This window comes from Schistosoma mansoni, chromosome 7 (assembly GCF_000237925.1).
Source record: "Schistosoma mansoni strain Puerto Rico chromosome 7, complete genome".
In the NCBI taxonomy this organism is placed as follows: Eukaryota; Metazoa; Platyhelminthes; class Trematoda; order Strigeidida; family Schistosomatidae; genus Schistosoma; species Schistosoma mansoni.
In genome coordinates this window covers 5,886,033-5,906,439 of record NC_031501.1, presented here as the reverse complement: position 1 = coordinate 5,906,439, position 20,407 = coordinate 5,886,033, and the positions used below count along the sequence as shown (strand labels likewise).

Genomic DNA, 20,407 nt, shown 5'->3' with positions numbered 1-20,407 from the left:
ACAAAATCATAAAATCTTCGGTTACTTAGCTTCTAATAACACATTAGAAATTAACTGGAAATGATAATGTAAATTGCTGTATCCAAACTCAGTGGTTTATAGGTTAGGTGCTCGATCATAAGACCTGAAAGCCTTAAGATCGATACCTGATAGGGTTGTGGATGCATATTTCGCAGGAGTTCTGTACTAAGACGAAGTAGATGACCAGTATTTCTTGGGTTTTAATGGCTAAGTAAAATCAGTTCATTATTTGAAACGTCCAAAAAACAAGCTTAGCTATAAAAAATGAAAGTTCAGTCACTATGTCGATAAAAATGGTATTCTTCAAAGCCAATAAAAATGGATTTAATACAAGTTATTAGTACGTCTACAGTTCTGTTCAAAACATCCTATCCAAATAACTTATGAACTATGATTGGATGGTTCTATTTATCGTCACAATCATGAGATTTACATAGTTGACTAGCATTTCCTTAATTTTCTGATTTCAACGTTGAAGAAGGGACAAACAATTTACGGAGTTAAACATTTCGATTTCACCAGTCCGAACAGAATAGCCTTTAGACTATTAAATCCAATTAGGAATAAACCATTTCTGTATCACATATTACATAATTACTGAAGTCTAATTTTTAAGTTTATTAGAAACATGTGAATTCAGGCAATGAATCATAAATGCTATTTGAGACATACAACCAAGAGAGATTCCTCTTACTTTGGACTGTTAATGCAACGTTTTCTGAAGAATGTAAAAAATTAGAATAGGATTCTTACTTTCATTGTGAACTATGTCAAATAACAACACAAGACAGTGAAATCCATGATCTCTAGGACCTTTCAACCGAGAAGTTGTGATAGGATCAAGCTAAGACAATACCATACACTTATCTTCTGTTTTACAAACCCGTTATAAACTGACAGATGTGAATAATTTGGTAAAATCATTCCATATCGTAATAATAGAATAAGTAACTAAACTTTTGCCACTAATCTATTAGACATATTTGAATCGATTGACACTGCTCTCCAGTTAAATCGTTTGGTGATTGTATAAGTGTTTAATTTATTAATCAACATAGTTTGATTGAAATGATGATGTTAACTAATAACGGATCAACTTAAGTTGTTAGGTAGAATTAGAAATGAATGGCAAAAAACCCTGGTACTCGTAAAGCGTGTCTGCAATCTTGAGGGAATTGGTGCTCTCTATCTTATTTAAACCTTAATCAACCAACTTCAAAGTCGGAGACGTTACTATTAAGATGTTAGAATCGCAAATGACCACTTGTAGGACTGAGATATTTACACTGACTAACCTATTAGTAATGATCAGTGTCATATATACCTTAAGCGGTGAAGAATCCTATCGATTAAATTGCGGTGATATGAACTAAAAAAATAAGGTACGATCAAAACCCATAAAAAATGACAATAATTATTTTAACTCTAGAATTAGGACACGAAATAGAAATAACGATATGTAATTATATAAATATATGCTAAATTGTTTAGGCAATCACTCAAATACGTGGCAACATATACACAACAAACTTAAGGTCAGAATAGTGTTTACTAAACCATAAGTGCTATAATTGCAATTAACAATTCTATTTGATGACAAAGATTGAAGAGAAGTTTATTATTTGTGACAACAGATATTGTTGAATTGATGTAATCTCTATGTGTAGAAAACTGAGTAGCGAATACGTGGGACCATTATTGAAGTAAAATTGATTTTTATGCCATTGAAATTATATGTGTACATACCAACATAATACGGTTTTAGAGAAGTAATCCTAGCTTAATCCAAAAGGATTAAAAGTTCCACGGAGGTGAGAAAAGGAGTTCAATGGTGAAATAACGCAAATTATGATTTCAACTTTAATGTTCCACAATACGCAGAATGATTGAAGAGATTAACCAAAAAACCTTGTTCTTTTAATAAAATAAATAAAGTTAATGGTGTAATTTATTCGCAGTGAACACGTTTATGCACTCCACTTTGAACTAGACTGTTTGAATGTTAACAATATTATACGGTCGCCCATATAGAAGAACATAAAAGGATTGACCATTGTCTAGTTTTACACGCCTTGTATTCTTCTCCAATCAAGCTACATGTAATACACTTCTGAAAAAACAAATGAATGCACTGTGAAATTTGTCTAGTCATTTCTATAATCAATTAAGTATTTATTAATGACTCAGAGGACTTCTACGCTAATTTTTTTATTCAAATTACTGTAGGCCTGAAAACAGAAATTGCATCCCGTACATGTCAGTAACCAGATATAAGATAAAAATTCATAAAAAAAAACAGTTATCCGTGAGGAACTACAAAACCAACTAAGTCAAGAAACGAATTATCACTTAACATCTTGATGATAGTGTTGTAGATAATGAAGTTCACGTCTTAAAAGACGTATTGATCCTAAATAAACAACCGCTGAAAACTAAAAAGCATTGAACTACTGTTTCTTCCCAGTATGGGAATCCTCAGCAGTACGTATGGATGACCTTAATGAGAACCAAACTCAAGACCTTCGGGTTTAATAGTAAGCTGATATATATTCGTTTACATAACAAGCTTTCTTAAGACTATTAAAATCTGAATGTAAACGATTGTGTACTTTGTGTTGATTAATAAATCGTTTCATAAAGGTTGTTCAATAATGTTTTCTTTTACCAATACGTTTACTCTTACCTTTACAAATACCAAGACTGGTAAGTGATTTTATAATTCAAACCACTATGTCTATTATAAAAACTAGACGTTGCTTCAATATGCTGTTTGAATAGTGGTTAGCAGTGACATGTATTGTACATATTTCCCCCTATTAAGGACACATTTTATGGATGTATCTGGATTCTAGTGTTGATATCTGACTTAAATACAAACCTTAGTAATCATCATTTCGAATACCAACACGTTATTCACTAGATTATTGCTCTAAAGTAGCCATTAACCTGGAGCATTCACCGAAGAAGCTCATAACCTAACATACTAATCAAATTTAGTCTTAAATATATCAAAAATAGAATAATACAAACTACCTCTTACAAATAATACTAATCTTACCTTCACTAGAATCAATGATCACGTTTAAGAGATCTGTAACACAAAGACCATCAATCGATAGAAGTATAAAACTTCATCAACTAAATTGTTCCTAATTTATATTACATCATCTATTCTTCACGTCCTACGCGATTACTTATTAGTGTTATACTTAAAACGCTTCTATACATAATTTCCTGTACATTTTTGCCTCAAACAATTGACATGATCAACATTTATATGAATAACTTATAACTAATAAGTCAAGTGAAAAATGATAGGTCCAAATAAGTTTTAAACATAATTATTTTACGCTTTTTTTCCAATGTACAACTATGGAGAAAGTAGCAAATCCACTATTCTGTGAATAATGAACGCGATGGCGTTTGAAACAAAAGGTATTGGGTTCGAGTGCCAGAGTGAACATCAACTCTGAGATGCAGGTGCTTCCAGCTGACGAGTCCCAAATAGGACGAAACGCGTATCCTGGATTCCACTGCTAGCCACAATCTATCTTTGCTTATTCGGTGAATAATTCATATGAATGAAGCATATTTTCAAGTATCAGATTCTTTATCAGTGTAAAGCAGTTGGATAACTAACCGTTAAGTCTATAGAACAGATTCTACACAAAATGTCAATCTCTTAATTTTCTGACAAAATCTAAATACTTAGCGATAGCATCAATGACTGATACACTCTTGTTAGGTCAAAAGTAATTTTCATTCAAATGAAAAACATATTTTGCAACACGGACTGATGCTATTTAGATAGTCGCTAAAAACCAGGAAATACTGGTTAGCTATTTTGCGTAGCATAACTCCTCAGAAGCGCGTACATATATAGGGATTAAACCTAAAAGCTTCAGCTCTCATTGCTAAACAATATATATAGGGGATGTAACTCATTGACTGTTAAGTACAGATTTATCTGCATGACTACACGTTATGTATGTGATCTAGTAGCCCAAATCGACATAACGGGGACATAGCTAAGACCTGTGATCAAGAGATACTAACTAGAACGCTCTAACCATTATGTCACCACTCTATACATTTGCGTTTAGTATATAAATGTAAAGAATTTACATAACTAATTGATTATAGTTTTATTTTTGATCACAAACTGATTCAGCTAATGCTGTAGAACTAATAAAAATCTAGGAGCATTGGATAATTGCTTTAACTTAGGTTTTCAACTCGAAAGCAGTAAACCCAATAAGAACTGAACCAAAACTCTCCAGATATTGAGGCGAGCATGATAAGTCGACATCGATAATTCTGAATCTAACTGACCTTACAATTCTTTTACTATAATTTCATATTCAAATGGAATAAGGCATAAAAAATCAAACAATGTTGTACATCACATGAATATAAAAGACATGATTGAAATAGTCTAACCTTCGAATAATCTCTAATCACATGTTAAGAAAATTAATTAATTTATGAATAAGATTTATGTTAATCATTACAAAAATTGCCTAGCAATATAAAACATATGAAAAAGCGATACACAAAAAAAAATGATTCCTATGATTATTTAATAGTGAAAAAAAAAAAGAAATTAGATAATCGTCATATGGTTTATCATGAATTTGAATAAAATAGATTTTAAGCATTTTTATATTATAAAACATTTTCCAGAACTAAAAACGTTTTATTTTCAGTTAAATGTTAAGATAGAAACGATAACCCCATTACACAAGCAAGTAGCGATCAGGACTCAATAGCTGAATGGATAACGTGATGGCGTTTGAAGCGAAAGGTACTGGGTTCGAGTCCCAGAGTAAATATCAACTCTGAAATGCAGATACATCCAGCTGACGAGTCCCAAGTGGAACGAAACCCGCGTCCTGGATTCCACTGCTAGCCACTATCTATCTTTGCTTACGATAACCATAATAGTTTTAAGGAAAAAAGCCTGAATAAAACTAATAAATGTAGTCAATATCCTATCATTTTTTTAAGGCAATTGCATATATGTGATTAGTATAACTGCGTTGAAAGTTAAACAAAATGGCTCCACAAACGAAAAGTCGCATTATTAATTTAAGATATAATCACTTAACAAGTATGTATTCGTGTATTTTACATTCGGTTACAAAATGTCTTTTTTTTGGGGTATCGTGTGTTGTATACTACCCAACTGGGTGTCAAAATAGAAAATAGATGGAATAAGCTTAGAATATTCTATGTGACGATTTGTAAGTTGGTAGAGCTTATTGGTTAAGGTATTCAACTCTCAATTACAAGGTTTCAGGTCTGAGTCTTGATTTGTCTACATTGGTTCGCGCAACCAAAAAGAATTATTAGACCTTACGCAAAGTGTAATTCAAAACCAAATACACGAATTTCTACTTGATGAGTCGGGTCTATTAAGAAATCTGAATGCTTTTCATAGAAGGTTTATAGTGATATCGAACAGTTTAACTGTGTTTGAATCATTGCAGTCGTTCAAAATCATCTAGAAAGAATAATTGAAGATGAAAGAAAACTCTATAATTGAATAAGAACTTTGTTAATCTTGTGCATTAGATAGATAACTTAGTTTATTTTTAATGAATGAACTTATGTATAAACATCGAAACGTTTACCACATAGAATCTATCTATGACCACAAATATTTATAAATCAAAATAATCTATTGTCAAACACCAACAAATCCAGAAATTTCGAAACACACACAAACACACAATCAAAACAAAAGACAAGAATAATATGAAAAGTATTCATTCTGTCATTAGTAATCATTTTTTATCATTATGAACACTTTCATTGAAATCAAACTGAACAACATCTCACTATTAGTTTCATATGATCCGTTTTCAAAGCTTTCAATTCTTATGAAATATAAACAAAAAATAATAATTAGTTACCATGTTCAATATTATATTAAATATATCTTATCACATTACGCAACTATAATTAGTCGTTTTTCTTTTTGATTTTTAAAAAAATCAGAATGAAATCGAACAACCATTCTTTTCTCTCCGAATTTGTTTCCGCGGCGAATTAAAATCCAAGTAACTACCACTGTATGTTCAATGTGCGCATAATTATACAGTACATTCATGAATAGTATTTTTCAAAAAAAAAACAGGGAACTACTTAAAATCACAAAGGACTGAACATTTTCTTCCTGCTATCACTTAAAAATAGTAGATTAAAATAAAAATGATAATTTGCTAGCTAGCTGACTTGCTCTTTCAGTCCCTCCTCATAATTTCCAGAACAAAAAGAGGAAGAAACAAATGTTAAAATTGGCACAGAAAAACAGCAATAAATTCAATTAGGCACTCTCAAATGATAAGTAATAATTAAACAATTTAATAAACACAACAAAAGAAACTGATTGATGTAAGATTCAATTATAAAGAGAAAGAAAAGCAATTTCATACAAGGTAGTCTTTATTATTCAAAAATAAAAGAGGATTGGGCATATGGTGAAAAATTCCTAGATGAAGCAAAAGATTTAGTGCATGGAATTCATCATGAATAAATTCATCAAAGAAATTTTAGATCAAAGAAAAGATGATAAGTATGATGATACACATCTTATTCCATTTGCCATCTTGTCAATACATATATCAAATAATAAGAACAAACATAGGTATACGCCTGTATACATTTAAAAAGGGGGACATATTTTTAGCAACAATCGATTTGCGTACACACATAACAAAAAGAAACACATGGAATGAATGATTTTTTTGGATAATACATAAAAACCAAACGAAAAAAAAAATTATTTTTACTCAAACCATAGAAACAAAAAATTTTGTTTTAATTAATAAAAAAAAAAAAGAAAAACCTCTCAATTAATAAACCCTGGATAAAAAGAAATCTCTTTTCTCTTCTCTTTTTAAAAAAAAAAATTATGAATGAAAATGTGACAACATAATCAAATTTGCATGTGAAAAAAAGATCTGATAGGAAATAAAGTGATAAATAGGTCTTTTTTTTAAAAAAAAAAAAAGAAGAAACAAAACTGAAAGAAGATAGAAGATAACACCGAAATGAAACACTGTTAGTAAAGATAGCAAGAACTATTATTATCACTATGATGATTGATATGAGAATATGCGATAATGTGAATAGGTGTAAATAGATTTTTTTTAAAAAAAAAAAAATGTGTATCTAAAAAGGAATAATGACGATATTCTATTGAACATTGAGCAACTGATTATTCTTTTAATTAGGCATAGAAACAATTACAATTGATTATCACAGATTTTCTGTAGATAAGAATTTTATAGAAAAAAACAAACACAAAAATTTATTTCATTATTATGATACAATAGATTATGACCTCTGAAAGTCTACTTAGTAGATGAACTAAAGTGTATTTACTCTATTTCATCAAAGCGTTTGAACAACATTGAATATGGATATGTGTTAAGGAATGCGCTTGTCTGTGTTGTCCATATGTTGTTGTTTTTTTTTTTTTACACCTATAGCCTCAAGATTGTTTCAGTAAAATAAAAGTAATAATATTTGGAAGCAGAATAATTAGTAACAATAATATAGTAATAATGTTGAAAGACATTTCAACCTGAAATGTTTGTTTGTTTGTTTTTTTTTGCTTTGCGTACAGCATATACATATACACCTAAGTACAAAATCACTTCTGCTTACGTTAAGGGAACAATAATGAGTAGAAAAAATAATCATACACATATATATATGAGCAAATAGGATCATTCAAGCACACATAAGTATTTTTTTCATTACAAGGTCAAGGTGATTTAATAATCTAAAACGAAATCAAAGTACAGCGCGGGAAGAATGTAATAATTCAATTTATTCAAATAATTATTAATTTTACTGCGGAACCCTGATTAGTTGTTCACCACCATCCTCCCCCACCAAGATTAGCACTGTTTCCATTTGCTTGTAATTGATTATTTGTCGGTGGAATGATATTTCCTAAACGAGCATTCATTCCTAGAGAGGAGATTTTTGATAAAAAGGATTGGGGTTCAATAGTACTTTCACGTCGTACATTGTCAAATGGATTGGCATTACTGCCACGTACACTAAGACTAATAACACCACTACTTCCAGTACCCATGTAACCATTGGTTTCACGAGGCAATTCAAGATATTGTGTAAGATTGTCTTCTAATAGACGATTGCGTAATGTTGCCAAATTCATACGAACTTCATTTAATTCTCGTTCAGATTCATGTGAATGGCCAGTCAATCGATCATTTTCTATTTGTAAACGAGTAATTTCTGTTCGAGCAGCTATACGAGCAGAGTAGAAAAAGTAGAATAATTATTTTTTTTTGGAAAAAACGAGGAACAATGAAATCAATTAACATTAAGTTAAAAAGCTTAATACAAAATGTAAACGATCGAAAATCACATGTGTGTAAACCTTTTTTGTATTGTATCGAGCTCTCATTTAAGGCATTCATCCGATTAATGAGAATGTACAACTTAATACTTACTATTCAGTTCGGTGAATAAGTGATTACATGATCATGGAAATAAAAAGCTCACTCTAAGAAATTTAACGTACATTAAGTCCGATTTCCCATTTGCTATGGCAGTATACACATATATGTCTTAACACTGTTTCCATTGTTTAAAATATCCATGTAAGTTATCCGAATTCAAACCGTTCAACAAACTTGTCACATCATGTTTTACGGATAATTGTGTGTCAACAGACGACTATTCAACGAACATTTACACAGTTAATTAGGAAACAGAATGTACAAAGGAGTGCAAACTTTCAATTTTATCATCAAAATAGGAAATCAACAGTTGTTCTTATGTTGTATCATCCTTGTAATCCTCATTCTCCTCCCACTGTTTATAGCCAAGGTTATCAAAGTACTTTAAAACCATTGTTTTTCGTTAAAGCTACAAAAATTAATACTCGATAGAACAATAGTAATGTGCAGTTGAAAAGTACCATTACAAACTATGTGAGAAATTATGTGCTCCATATTCATTGAACAATAAATGACGATTAAAATCTCGATCTATTTGATTGGTGCAGTGTTCCGACCATTTGAGATTGGTGGGGCCCCACTTGATAAAGCCCATGGGCTAATTCAGATTAGAGATCCGCTTTCTGAGGCTCACGGACACACTATATGGACGTGACTTCGTGTAGAAATCGGACCCCTGGGTCTTCAAGCGCCGGAGACGTGACAGGGGCAAAAGTATAGTCTACATGGACACTCATAACACAAGTTTTCACTGATCCATCCCATAACATACATACAGGTATGTTCACTCACTTGGAAGGATAGATAGTCACCCCTATCTTCGAAAGTATTTGTTGCAATTGACTGTCTCTTGAGTATCACATGTATACCACTGATACAATGACTCGTCTATGCACGTCATGACATAATCATAAGCATAAGAACTTCTCTCAAGCAGGGTTGATGATCACCTCTCCCTAGTATTTACTACTATATCTTTTTATTATGTCTTCGACCTAGTGAATACACTAACACCTAATACTTTGCAATGTATGAGTGTATCATTTTGAATTAGTGCGTACCAGAGAGTAGACAAATTCAGTTACAAAATTAGTACCTTAACTTTTTTCAAAATGATAGTAAAACAAATTTTAATTATAAGCTAAAAAGAAAAATACAACAAAATATGAACGTACTTTGTAACGATTTCAATAAATGTGTCACATATTCAGCTGTTTCACGCTTTGTCATATCTGAAGTGAGAATAATAATAAAAACAATGATAATAATCAGGAATGTTACTAATTTATTGACTAGAACCTTGAACAGATTCACAAAATCGAATTAGTAAATTCTTGATACAAATAGTTTTAATGCGCCTCGATGGACAATGTTAGCTGGTACAGAGGAACGCTGAAAGTAAGCTAGAGGTGACCAAAAAAACATGGTATCAGTCATTTGACTGCTGGTCTGAGCTATATTGATAGATCTAGGTTGCGTAGTTGGAGTTCACATGATAACCCCGAAAAATAGTTGGCGAGGTTGGGTACTATGGCTTAGAATCTATGATAGTGGCCCAGACCCATTGATTCACTCACCATTTTTCGCTATATCTTTGGTTTCATTATTTCTTTATTTTATCTATTGAAACCATAATATCAATATTTAGTCTCTTTCATTATAAGGTACTACGTCGATTATGATTGGCTGACTTTATGTCCAAATACAAATGCATCCGTCCCAATTAAATTACAATTAGGAGAGAAATGATTTAAAACGAATAGACGTTGATTGCATTTCCTACATCTTATATCAGCACAGTGAAAGAAAGAATTAACGGAACGATAAGTATAGAAGAGAGGAAATTACCATGTAGAAGGAGTTAAATATATGAAACAATACTGAACTAAAAATTTAAAGGTAAATGGAAACGGAGTTATGAATGCGTAGTTTTTATCACCACTCACTTATTCACCATGAACAGATTCATATAATGGGCTTTGTGCCACAATCTACATGTGAAGGATGTCAGCACTGTCCGGCTGCTCAAACCGAAGTCAGTACTGTAAGATTCGAATGTCAAACTACCTGAACAATATATCACCACTTCATCTATTACACAGACTTGTCTTACACCATACTTCATTTTACGAAATGAATTTAATTTTTCCTTTGAAAAAATGCTTAAAAAGATAACCAATAATAAAGTCGAGTGTTTATTCAACAGTAGAGTAGGCAGTGTTAAACCGAAAAAACAATTACCTTCAATAGGTTTACTAGGTCGATCATCAGGTTGAGCACCAAATGCTGAAGTATGAAAACTACCAGGTGACTCAAAAGGTGCAGCTGAAACTTCACCAACTCCATCAGTTCGTTGTTGAATAGGTGTTGCGACACCTATTTAAAATATATAAAAAAAATCGGGCAGTGTGGTAAATGGATATAATAATCAATGAACCAGTGATAATGATAATTAATTATTATTACGTAATATTTATGTGAGAACAAATTCTTGTGATATCTCATCGAGTTGATATGATGGCGAAACCTTAACTGACGCACATACATGCCAAGTTTTATATTGAGTATGATTGACTGATTGGCTATTCGGTCAAATTGTATAAAAATTAATGAATAATTTTGTAGAACTGCGATGTTAATTGTTGAAAAACCTCATCATGTCTATATATATATATATATATATATATATATAAAAGTGGTTAAGTTTAAGACAAAATGGAACGTTGAAGGTGAGCTCGGGATTGCTTGTAAAATAAAATAAAATTGTTAACTGTCAAGTAAGTGGTTGTCGAAATTGTGGAGTTTTATTCAAATTGCGTTAGATGACCATTAAAGACAATGAAAGATGGTCACGCAGCATCGTGGATTGGTTGAAGTTAAACATGTACACTATGAATTCCTGCTCAATGGTCTCGAGGTTAAGCGTTCGCACACAAGACCGCAGGTTTTGGGTTTGATTCCCCGCGTCATGGTCATGGATATGCACTATTAAGGAGTTCTACTAAAGAATGAACCACCACCGAATGTTTCTAGGCTTCTAATTGTTGTCTAACTTAGATCAGTTCGTGATTTCAATAAAAGTGTTAATGTTGAATAATAACTGTTGAATAATAACCGCCATTAACTGATTGATATGTTAAATGAAATTGTGATAGTAATGGTTAGATTAAATATAGATCAGATAGGGTGAGAGAAATAATAATCCCATTACAAATTCGATCGAATGTTTAGTGGAAGATTATATTATGTATAATGTTATATGAACTCGGTAAAAATAATAATAAGGTGGGTTGAGTGCTAATTAATTTATTCATTTTTACGGAAGACTAATAGTGGTGTTGAAATTAATAATAATAATAATAATAATAATAATAATATAAAGACGTGTGAATAGATTTATTGGAGTTGGCCAAAACTAAGGAAAGGCGTTCAACATACTTCTTTCACAAACATAGCTCCGGTTTCAATACGAATCGCTATCGCTTCTGTCATTTAGAGAAACTCCAACTAAAATCACCTTAAGGAGAAAATTTCTAACCCGATAAATTATTGAAAATGATTTACTTAAGTTGGTAATATGACCTGTTTGCACTACATGAGCTGGTATTGAGCTGTTTACTATCTTGACTAAACCAGTGCTTAGCCACGTCGGCAGGCATTCACAAACATGAAAATGTAAATTCCTAGAACTCCAGCCAATATAACTTGCTTCACAACAGTAGTTGGACTAATAAATACTGAACGAAGTGAACATTCTAAGTAATTGATCTTTTAAATTCATTCAGTATTGTTTGTTTGAATCTTCCCATCGATTTGTTAGGACTGCAACCGGTCAGTCTCTAATTGGCATATGTGCATACTGTGCGTATTGCCTTACCAATTGATCTTTTAGCCTGTCACCAATTACTTACTTACTTACACCTGTTACCCCTCATAGAGGGGCATAGGCCCCAAAACAGCATTCTCCATCCAACTCCGTTCTGGGCAATCCTTTCCAGTTCATCCCAGTTAACATTCATCCTTTTCATATTAGCTTCAATTTCCCGACGTAATGTGTTCTTCTGCCTTCCTCTTTTCCGCTTACCTTTCGGATTCCAAGTTAGGGATTGCCTCATAATGCAGTTCGGTGATTTCCTGAACGTATGTCCTATCAACTTCCAACATTTTTTCACAATGTCCTCTTTAGCCAGAAGCCGGTTTGTCCTCTCCCATAAAACGCTGTTGCTGATAGTATCCTGTCAGTGAATGTTGAGTATTTTGCGTAGACAATTGTTTATAAATACATGTACCTTCTCGACGATAGTTGTAGTAGTTCTCCACGTTTCAGCTCCATACAGTAGGACTGTCTTGACGTTCGTATTAAAGATTTTGACCTTGAAATTAGTTGAGAGTTATTTTGAGTTCCATATGTTTTTTCAACTGTAGAAATGCTGCCCTTGCTTTGCCAATCCTCGCCTTTACATCTGCATCCGATCCTCCTTGTACATCGATGATGCTTCCGACGTACGTGAATGTTTCCTCATCTATAAGAGTTTCTCCATCAAGTGTGATTGGCTTGGCGTTCTCTTTGTTGTATTCGAGAATCTTGCTTTTACCTTTGTGTATGTTGAGGCCTATTGATGCAGAGGCTGCTGTTACACTAGTTGTCTTCACCTGTATTTTTTCGTGTGTATGGAATAGGAGGGCATGCGAAAATCATTAGTCGTGTTTCCCTGCACTGAACGTTCTCCAGATTGTTCTACGTAATCTTTGGATCGGTATTTCACTGGCTGAATCCCGTATGAATTGTAAGCGAATGAATAATGAATTCTCTTTCATTATTTATACTTCTTTTATTTCAGCCTTCGCTGTCATACATTTATCCATAATCGTTGAAGGGAATGTGTTTATCTTAAGAGTATGGCACATGGTGTTTAGTTCCTCTTTAACCATATCCGAAGAATGTAAAGTACATGTTTTATAATGAAGCATTTTTATTAAGTTTCTTTTGTACTTTAGGGGTAAACAGCTAAAGAAATGTGTGTAAGCCCCTATCCAGGTATTTTTCCTAATGATTTTTCGTAATGACTGATCTGCTGTTTGGTAATAAAACATCCAAAAAACTACTCTGCCTCCATATTTCTTTTTAAATGTAAACTTAATGGTTGGGTGTACTTTATTCAATTGCTTAAAAATCTCTAATTGCAATCTACTAACCATACTACAACGAAACGGCCGTCCAATGCTTCCAGGTTTTTAGTGCTGGTCTAACATTGTTCGGTTCATAATCACAATTAAAACTTAAAAATCTCTACAACTCTATACTGATTTCTAGAATCAGTTAGTTCGGCAAAAGTCATATTTTGTAAATCTATTAAATGCTAAAAAAAATTCTTATGTGTATGGATAGTAAATAAACATAATTAGTGACTGATGTTGCTATGAGGAAAATATTTGGTGTATTAACGTTTTGTGAACTGATTTCAAAGGGTTGACATACGTTTCATGTTAGTTCCAACTACTAGTCAAACGTCTTCTTCAAAATTGAGGGAACTGATGTTCCCCACTATGGAATTCAAACCAGCATTATATACATAAATAATAATTAGCAAAAATAATGTTTGCACCAGAAAACCCTATGCTTACCTTGCTCATCTAAAAATGAACTGGATGATATCCTTGATTTACCTGAATCTTGGCGAGGATACAAACTTTGTGATGGGTAATTACCATTAACATTGATTGGTTGAGTAGAAAGATCTAATTGAGAAGTTGATGCTAAAACAGAGAGAAACAAACATTGAAAGTTAATTGAATAATTTATTTATTATTGCCCAATTTATATTGTTAGCTATTGATTCTAACGACAAGTGACCTTGCTTGAAGTTAAAATTCTCGTCATATACACTTAAAAAATAGCCACAAAAAAGAGAAAATGCCTTCGATATTCAAAAACAACGTGGAACCAACCTTATTAAACAGTAAACAACCTAGACGTGATCAACCTTACCTAACTAAGAAAAGGTCAGTTAGTTATAAACAACACAGAATCAAAAGGCAAGATGAAAACCGAAGTGAAAATAAACTCAAGATTATAAATATAGCCCATAAAATGAATGGATGAGATTGGAAATGAAGAATATATAATGATACCAGGTTTAGTATTCAGAGATAAATGAAAAATAAATGTAACTGAGCCGCCATCTGAGTCACATTTAAGCTATGTCACTCAACGCATAAGCTATGATTATCTCACGAGTTTCAATTAAGAAGTTTTCATCAATCAACACTTCTGAAGGCAAAAATTGATAGATTCACTAACTGATATCTTGTCATAATCTTTCTGCATTTAGCTTCCTTAAACACTTTTTTTTAATGCCTGAAATCATTGTGAGATGAGGTAGATGGTAGCTAATCATACATAATACATATCCCAATCACAAGAGGGTGAAAGTTCTCACTTTTATCTATCGATATACTGTTTCCACCAAAATCCTTAAATCAAAGCTCAAAATAAGCAATTTGGACATTTTATTGTATTCAAGTAAACACGTGACCAGATACAGGTAACTGACGATCCAATACTAATATATTTCTTTAAGATACTGTGTGATAAGGGTTTGAATATCATAAAAAATAGCAGTTCGCCCAAGAATGAAGATAAAGAACGAATGTCAAATATAATGAGACCCTGAGTAGATCATAAGATTCCGGTCGGTTACAATCTACATTAAACAGAGTTTACGGAAACGTAAGAACGATTAATTTACTAGATATGTTACAAGGACTAGAATTAAGTCCATGACAATACAACACCTGTTACTAAAAAGTGACTAGTTGGCATCCCCTAAAAAATCATTACCTGATAACTATGCATTAGTACATGAAGCTATTCATAAATTGTTTACCATCCCTTATTTATTTAGACATACAAAGCTTGATACAATAAATCAACACAAAATGTACCGCACAAACGAAGTGATAACACTGCGAAGGAAACAGAGTAGGGAATGGGAATACATATAATAAATAAATGAATAGAAATGGCACATACTGAGAAATAAAGTTAGGATGAAAGCACAACAGAAAAAGACTTCTTTCAATCAAAGACGTTATTCTCACTTATGTGAAGAATACAGAGATAAAGTACAGTCGGATCACCAGTCACTTTCATTCTAACACATTTTTGATAGCTTTTGGAAACACTGAGTTACACAATCTGTACTACCTTAACCAAGGAGTCATGGTTTACTGACGGATCCTAGTCCCATGTTACTTTCTTTCATATCACATCTTTATATCATAAACCGAACACCTCAACGCTTTTTCCACTTAGCCCCACCGTTGACAAATAATCCACGATATGGAAGACGCTAAAACAGCACATGCGACAAATGATCAAGGCATCAAAGTCGGTTATTCAGGAAAGTGACATTACTTGAATCAATTTCTCTGAACCCGAACGTCAGGAGTACTAACATAGTGATGTTAGTGGATGTCAACAATCTTTCGAAAGGAACAATGATTCAACACAGAGTTGCTACATATCCTAACATCGGATGAGCCAGGCTTCTCAACCATAGAATAAAACTCCTCTTCCGAAGCGGTGTAAACCCAAAATTTTAAAGCCAGATTAAAATCGCGACAGCGATAAAGACGGCCCAAATTAGCACAACTTGCTATAGCTTTCGCTATCTTTATATTGATCTCACTAGTAATGGTCATTCCCAATAGACAATAAATGGAGTTAACATTCTACTATAAAATGATGTATATGAAATCAATGAAGGATTTCACGATAACTAGTATAATACACACATATAGACAATTAAAACGTTAAAAAATCCCTACAAATCACATCTACATTTAAGTAGGAGCCAACAATCAAAGATAGAAGAAAGAGTCGAAAAACTTAGCACTTTTATCAAAAATATCATGACACAATGATAAAATGAAGATTACAATATCAGTAATCTTGGTGGATCATATATTCACTAACTTTTTCTGCTTCTCCTACAAACCGATTGTTGAATATGAAATAATGAAAAGCTATACACAGAGCACAGAAACAGAATGATTAACCATGAAACAAGCAGGTGAACAAATTAATGATCAGCAAAATACTGTGCAGCTGGCTATGTATGCATATATCCAAAAAACAACTGCGGCATATTTAAGCAAAGACTATCGAAGAAGTGCCGACGAGCACTAAAGACTGAGACATAATTTTATAAAATGTAAGCTAAAGCACAGCAGAGATTAGGAAAACAAATCATTTATTCGAGTTAAATAATTGTGCAATTTATTGGGGAAAAATGATAACAACACCAGGACTTAAAATAATTTCCTATATATATATATATATATATATATATATATATATATATATATGTGGGAGAGTCCGCTCTTCCTCTTGAAATGCTCTCACAAGGCCATACGTACTCAGCCACTGCCTTCTGGTGGTGATGTTGTTCGTGAAATTAGGAGGACGAAAACAGAATGTCCAGAGCTTTAACCAGGTTGGTGGATATGGAAGATCTACCTAAACCATTTGGGAATTCCTGATTCCAAACCAATGGTGAACATGTGCTCCAGGATCATGAGGGAACAAAAGACGTATAAATTTGTTGTTCGTCAGTGTCGACTATGATAATGGATCTCCTAATGTTGCTTCAGTGTCTTGTGTATTAGACCTCCAGGTCAAAGGCTCGGGGAGTGTCCCTCTGAGAAAATCACCTGCTTTGGTTTTGGCTCCTGGACAATATTCCAGTCCTCACACAAATCAATGATAACTACTACTGGTCTCATTGTTATTGTGTGGCGCATATATATTTGATGCCTACTTGTACCAATGTTAATGTGCTCAAATAAAAATAAATAAATAAATAAACACAGTATGTGAAATCGCTTGTCTGGGAAATTTCAAAACGAAAACGCTGAATCTATAGTATTTATCAATATTTAACATTTACACCAAGACTGACGTGTTACATTCCAATAGTCTCAATAATTTGAAACAATGATAAAGATAAGGAACCATATTCACTGTTAATCAGTTAATTTTATTTGAAGTAAGAATAAGCGAATTGATCAAATGATAAGAGGGTTTTGCGTTCACAGGTAACGGCATCACTATGAACAGTAATATTTCGTTTGGATAGATTAATAATTAGATAATCAAATTCTTTAAAAAGTATAGCATAACTCTAAATGTCTATTCTACTAATGACATAAGCTAATTCAAAAAACAAATTGACTGTATTGAACAGAATTGTTGGACTACTGTTCTATATTTTGTATTATTATAGTTAGTTCTACATATTAACAGAAGAAGACAATTGTTTTATAATTAACGAGCATAGTTAAGTGAGTATTAATGAAAGACAAGACAATTAATGATATCTAATAAATAGCACTAATAAGTACGAATCTAATTTATAGATAATCATTAATTTCATTTTATTGGTTATAAGTAGTATCTACAATTTAACATCAAGATAGTTAGAACGTTTTTCAAGAACAATCTGATATAATTAAACACGTTTCATATTGTCTGGGACCCGTCAGCTAAAAGTACCTGCATTCCAGTATTAATGCTAACACTGGTACTCGAATCCAGTAAAGTTGTGAAAAAAATTGTTATATCGAGGCAATCCGCACAGGATGTACATATTCCAGCTATGACTGATCAAAATTTAGTCAAGAATATCAACAATAGGATAATTGAAACCTTCAGAAATTAATCAATCTAAAATAGTGAAAATGATTACTGAAGTTAAATAAAGGAGAAAATTATTCAAATGACGATCTTCATTAATGAGTATGAAGGAGAATGTTACAAAGTATAAGATTTCCACTTCACATATTAAGAATATACAGTTTTTATTCAAAATTATCGATTAACAAGACAAAATTTTTACATGAAAGGATCAAAACTAGAGAGGATGAGAGTAAAGAGGTGATCATGGATCAGGTAAATATGAATAAAAGCGACGAACATTCATGATGAATATCACTTGTCGTCGTGAGTTAGCGACCTAATGAACATAGAAATAGGTGTGAACAGTATTAAGAAACACTAAACATTTATTCTACATTTTCCTTAGACATACAAAGTTTTTAAAAAGCCACCCAATAACAGAGTCGAACTCTTATTTCAGAAAAAAAGACATGATTAGTACATGTTATAGGGGTAAATACGTTTTGTGTGTCCACAACTCTAAGGCAGGTCCAGATGGATAACAATGTTTTAGTATTATTTACAAAACTGTTGCTAACGTAACAGCTTATTCATCAGTGATATCACTCCTAAATTTCTGGTTATTTAAACACTTTTTCTAATCGTCAATATAACAGATCAAAGGAGGAAAAAGTGAACAAAAGTAACGACAGACTCATCGGCCTACTCGATATAGGTAAATATTATTTTGTCGAAAAGGCTTATGTAGCAACTGGAAAAAAAAACATATACTGACGAGATATTAACAGAAGTGTCATCAAATGTTTTCGAAAGTCAGCCCAAATACACCCGTTGTAATAATAATGATAAAAAACCATTACTAATCGTATTTCAGTATAAACTAGAGACTAAAGCATAAAATGAAAAAGATCATGCAGCAATTAACAGCAACTAACTAGAGCTACGCAATCTGTATTATTTTGAAAGTGCATAAATTAACAGATTATTCAAAGCAATCAATGCAAGTAAAGCAACTAGTAGAAATAGCATAGAATGACAGGATACTGAAGTTATATCAATATAATGAATTATTGCTTTACACAATTTATGAGCCGAGGATTCTATGCCTTTAGATAGGATGACAGCCGGTGGAACCAAACGGCTGTTAGTGTTGTATCGGTAGTTGGTGTTGGTGTTATTACTGCTCACAACGCTAGGACGATGTATCTGTAGGGATAAGTTTAAATTTATGAAAATTTTGATCATCAGTTGAAATAATAATAATATGACCTATAAATTGTTACATATTGATTATATAGGACTAGTTTAAAGATTTGTTGGACATCACACTTTGAATTCACTTTCTTTTTTGCAAGGAAGATGAATAGAAAGAGGAGATATTTCTTTTTAATTAGTTTTTTACTAAGTTTTGTCAGTATTAACATTATCCAAGCAGCTTACCGAATTGCCATGAATAAAGCCCCTCAATTTAACTGTGATCTTCAATCGAATTTATCAAATAGTATATATATATATATATATATATATATATATATATATATTACTAACGGATGAAGCTATCAGTACCCTTATCTGACCAATACAAATCTGTGTTTATACAAGGAATTTATGGAGCTGCTTCCCTCTCAATTCCGCCCCCTTGGTCATTAACACCTTCATGCTACAACCCGATTATAAATGTTCGACATTGTTCTTTCATTTGTATTACTTGCAAAATTATCTAATTTTGTTCTTACATAATTATTACTAATATTTATCTTCTTACTAATACGTGTAATCGTTGGTAACATTAGACTCTTCGAAGCGCAATTAAAGATATCCCCATTAAATCATCTATTTATGGTAATGTATAATTTTTCCAAAAATTTAAATTTATTATTTCATAGTAAAAACCACACTAAAACTGACCTCGATACGATGATCCGCCAATCGATAATTGACTTCTAAAATAATAATAATAACAATAATAATAATAATGTCATTTGAAAATGTACAAAACATTTACTGAGTATCAACGAATAATTATAGTAACTATTAACACAGTTAGACATTAACACCATCGAATGCCGGCTGGTTAAGCGCTCTGGCGCGAGACTGGTAGGTCCTGGGTTCGAATCACGCGAGGCGAGGTCGTGGATGCGCACTGCTGAGAAGTCCCATAATAGGACGAAACGGCCGTCCAGTGCTTCCAGGTTTTCCATGATGG

General features: G+C 32.4%; 1 protein-coding gene and 1 non-coding gene across 2 annotated transcripts; one reads left to right on the top strand and one right to left on the bottom strand.

The window, feature by feature from the left end:
• Positions 1-4,781: 4,781 nt before the first annotated feature.
• On the top strand, positions 4,782-4,848 carry Smp_tRNA_00340_Gln_TTG.1.1. Its single transcript has one exon. It is a non-coding gene (tRNA).
• Positions 4,849-7,761: 2,913 nt separating this feature from the next.
• Positions 7,762-19,991, bottom strand: Smp_033130 (hypothetical protein; the record flags this gene model as incomplete). Its single annotated transcript, XM_018798698.1, has 5 exons — positions 7,762-8,307; positions 9,698-9,754; positions 10,764-10,898; positions 14,148-14,279; positions 19,910-19,991. 5 exons carry the CDS (start codon positions 19,989-19,991, stop codon positions 7,907-7,909), a joined length of 807 nt encoding a protein of 268 aa, XP_018653614.1. The 3' UTR covers positions 7,762-7,906.
• Positions 19,992-20,407: the final 416 nt, after the last annotated feature.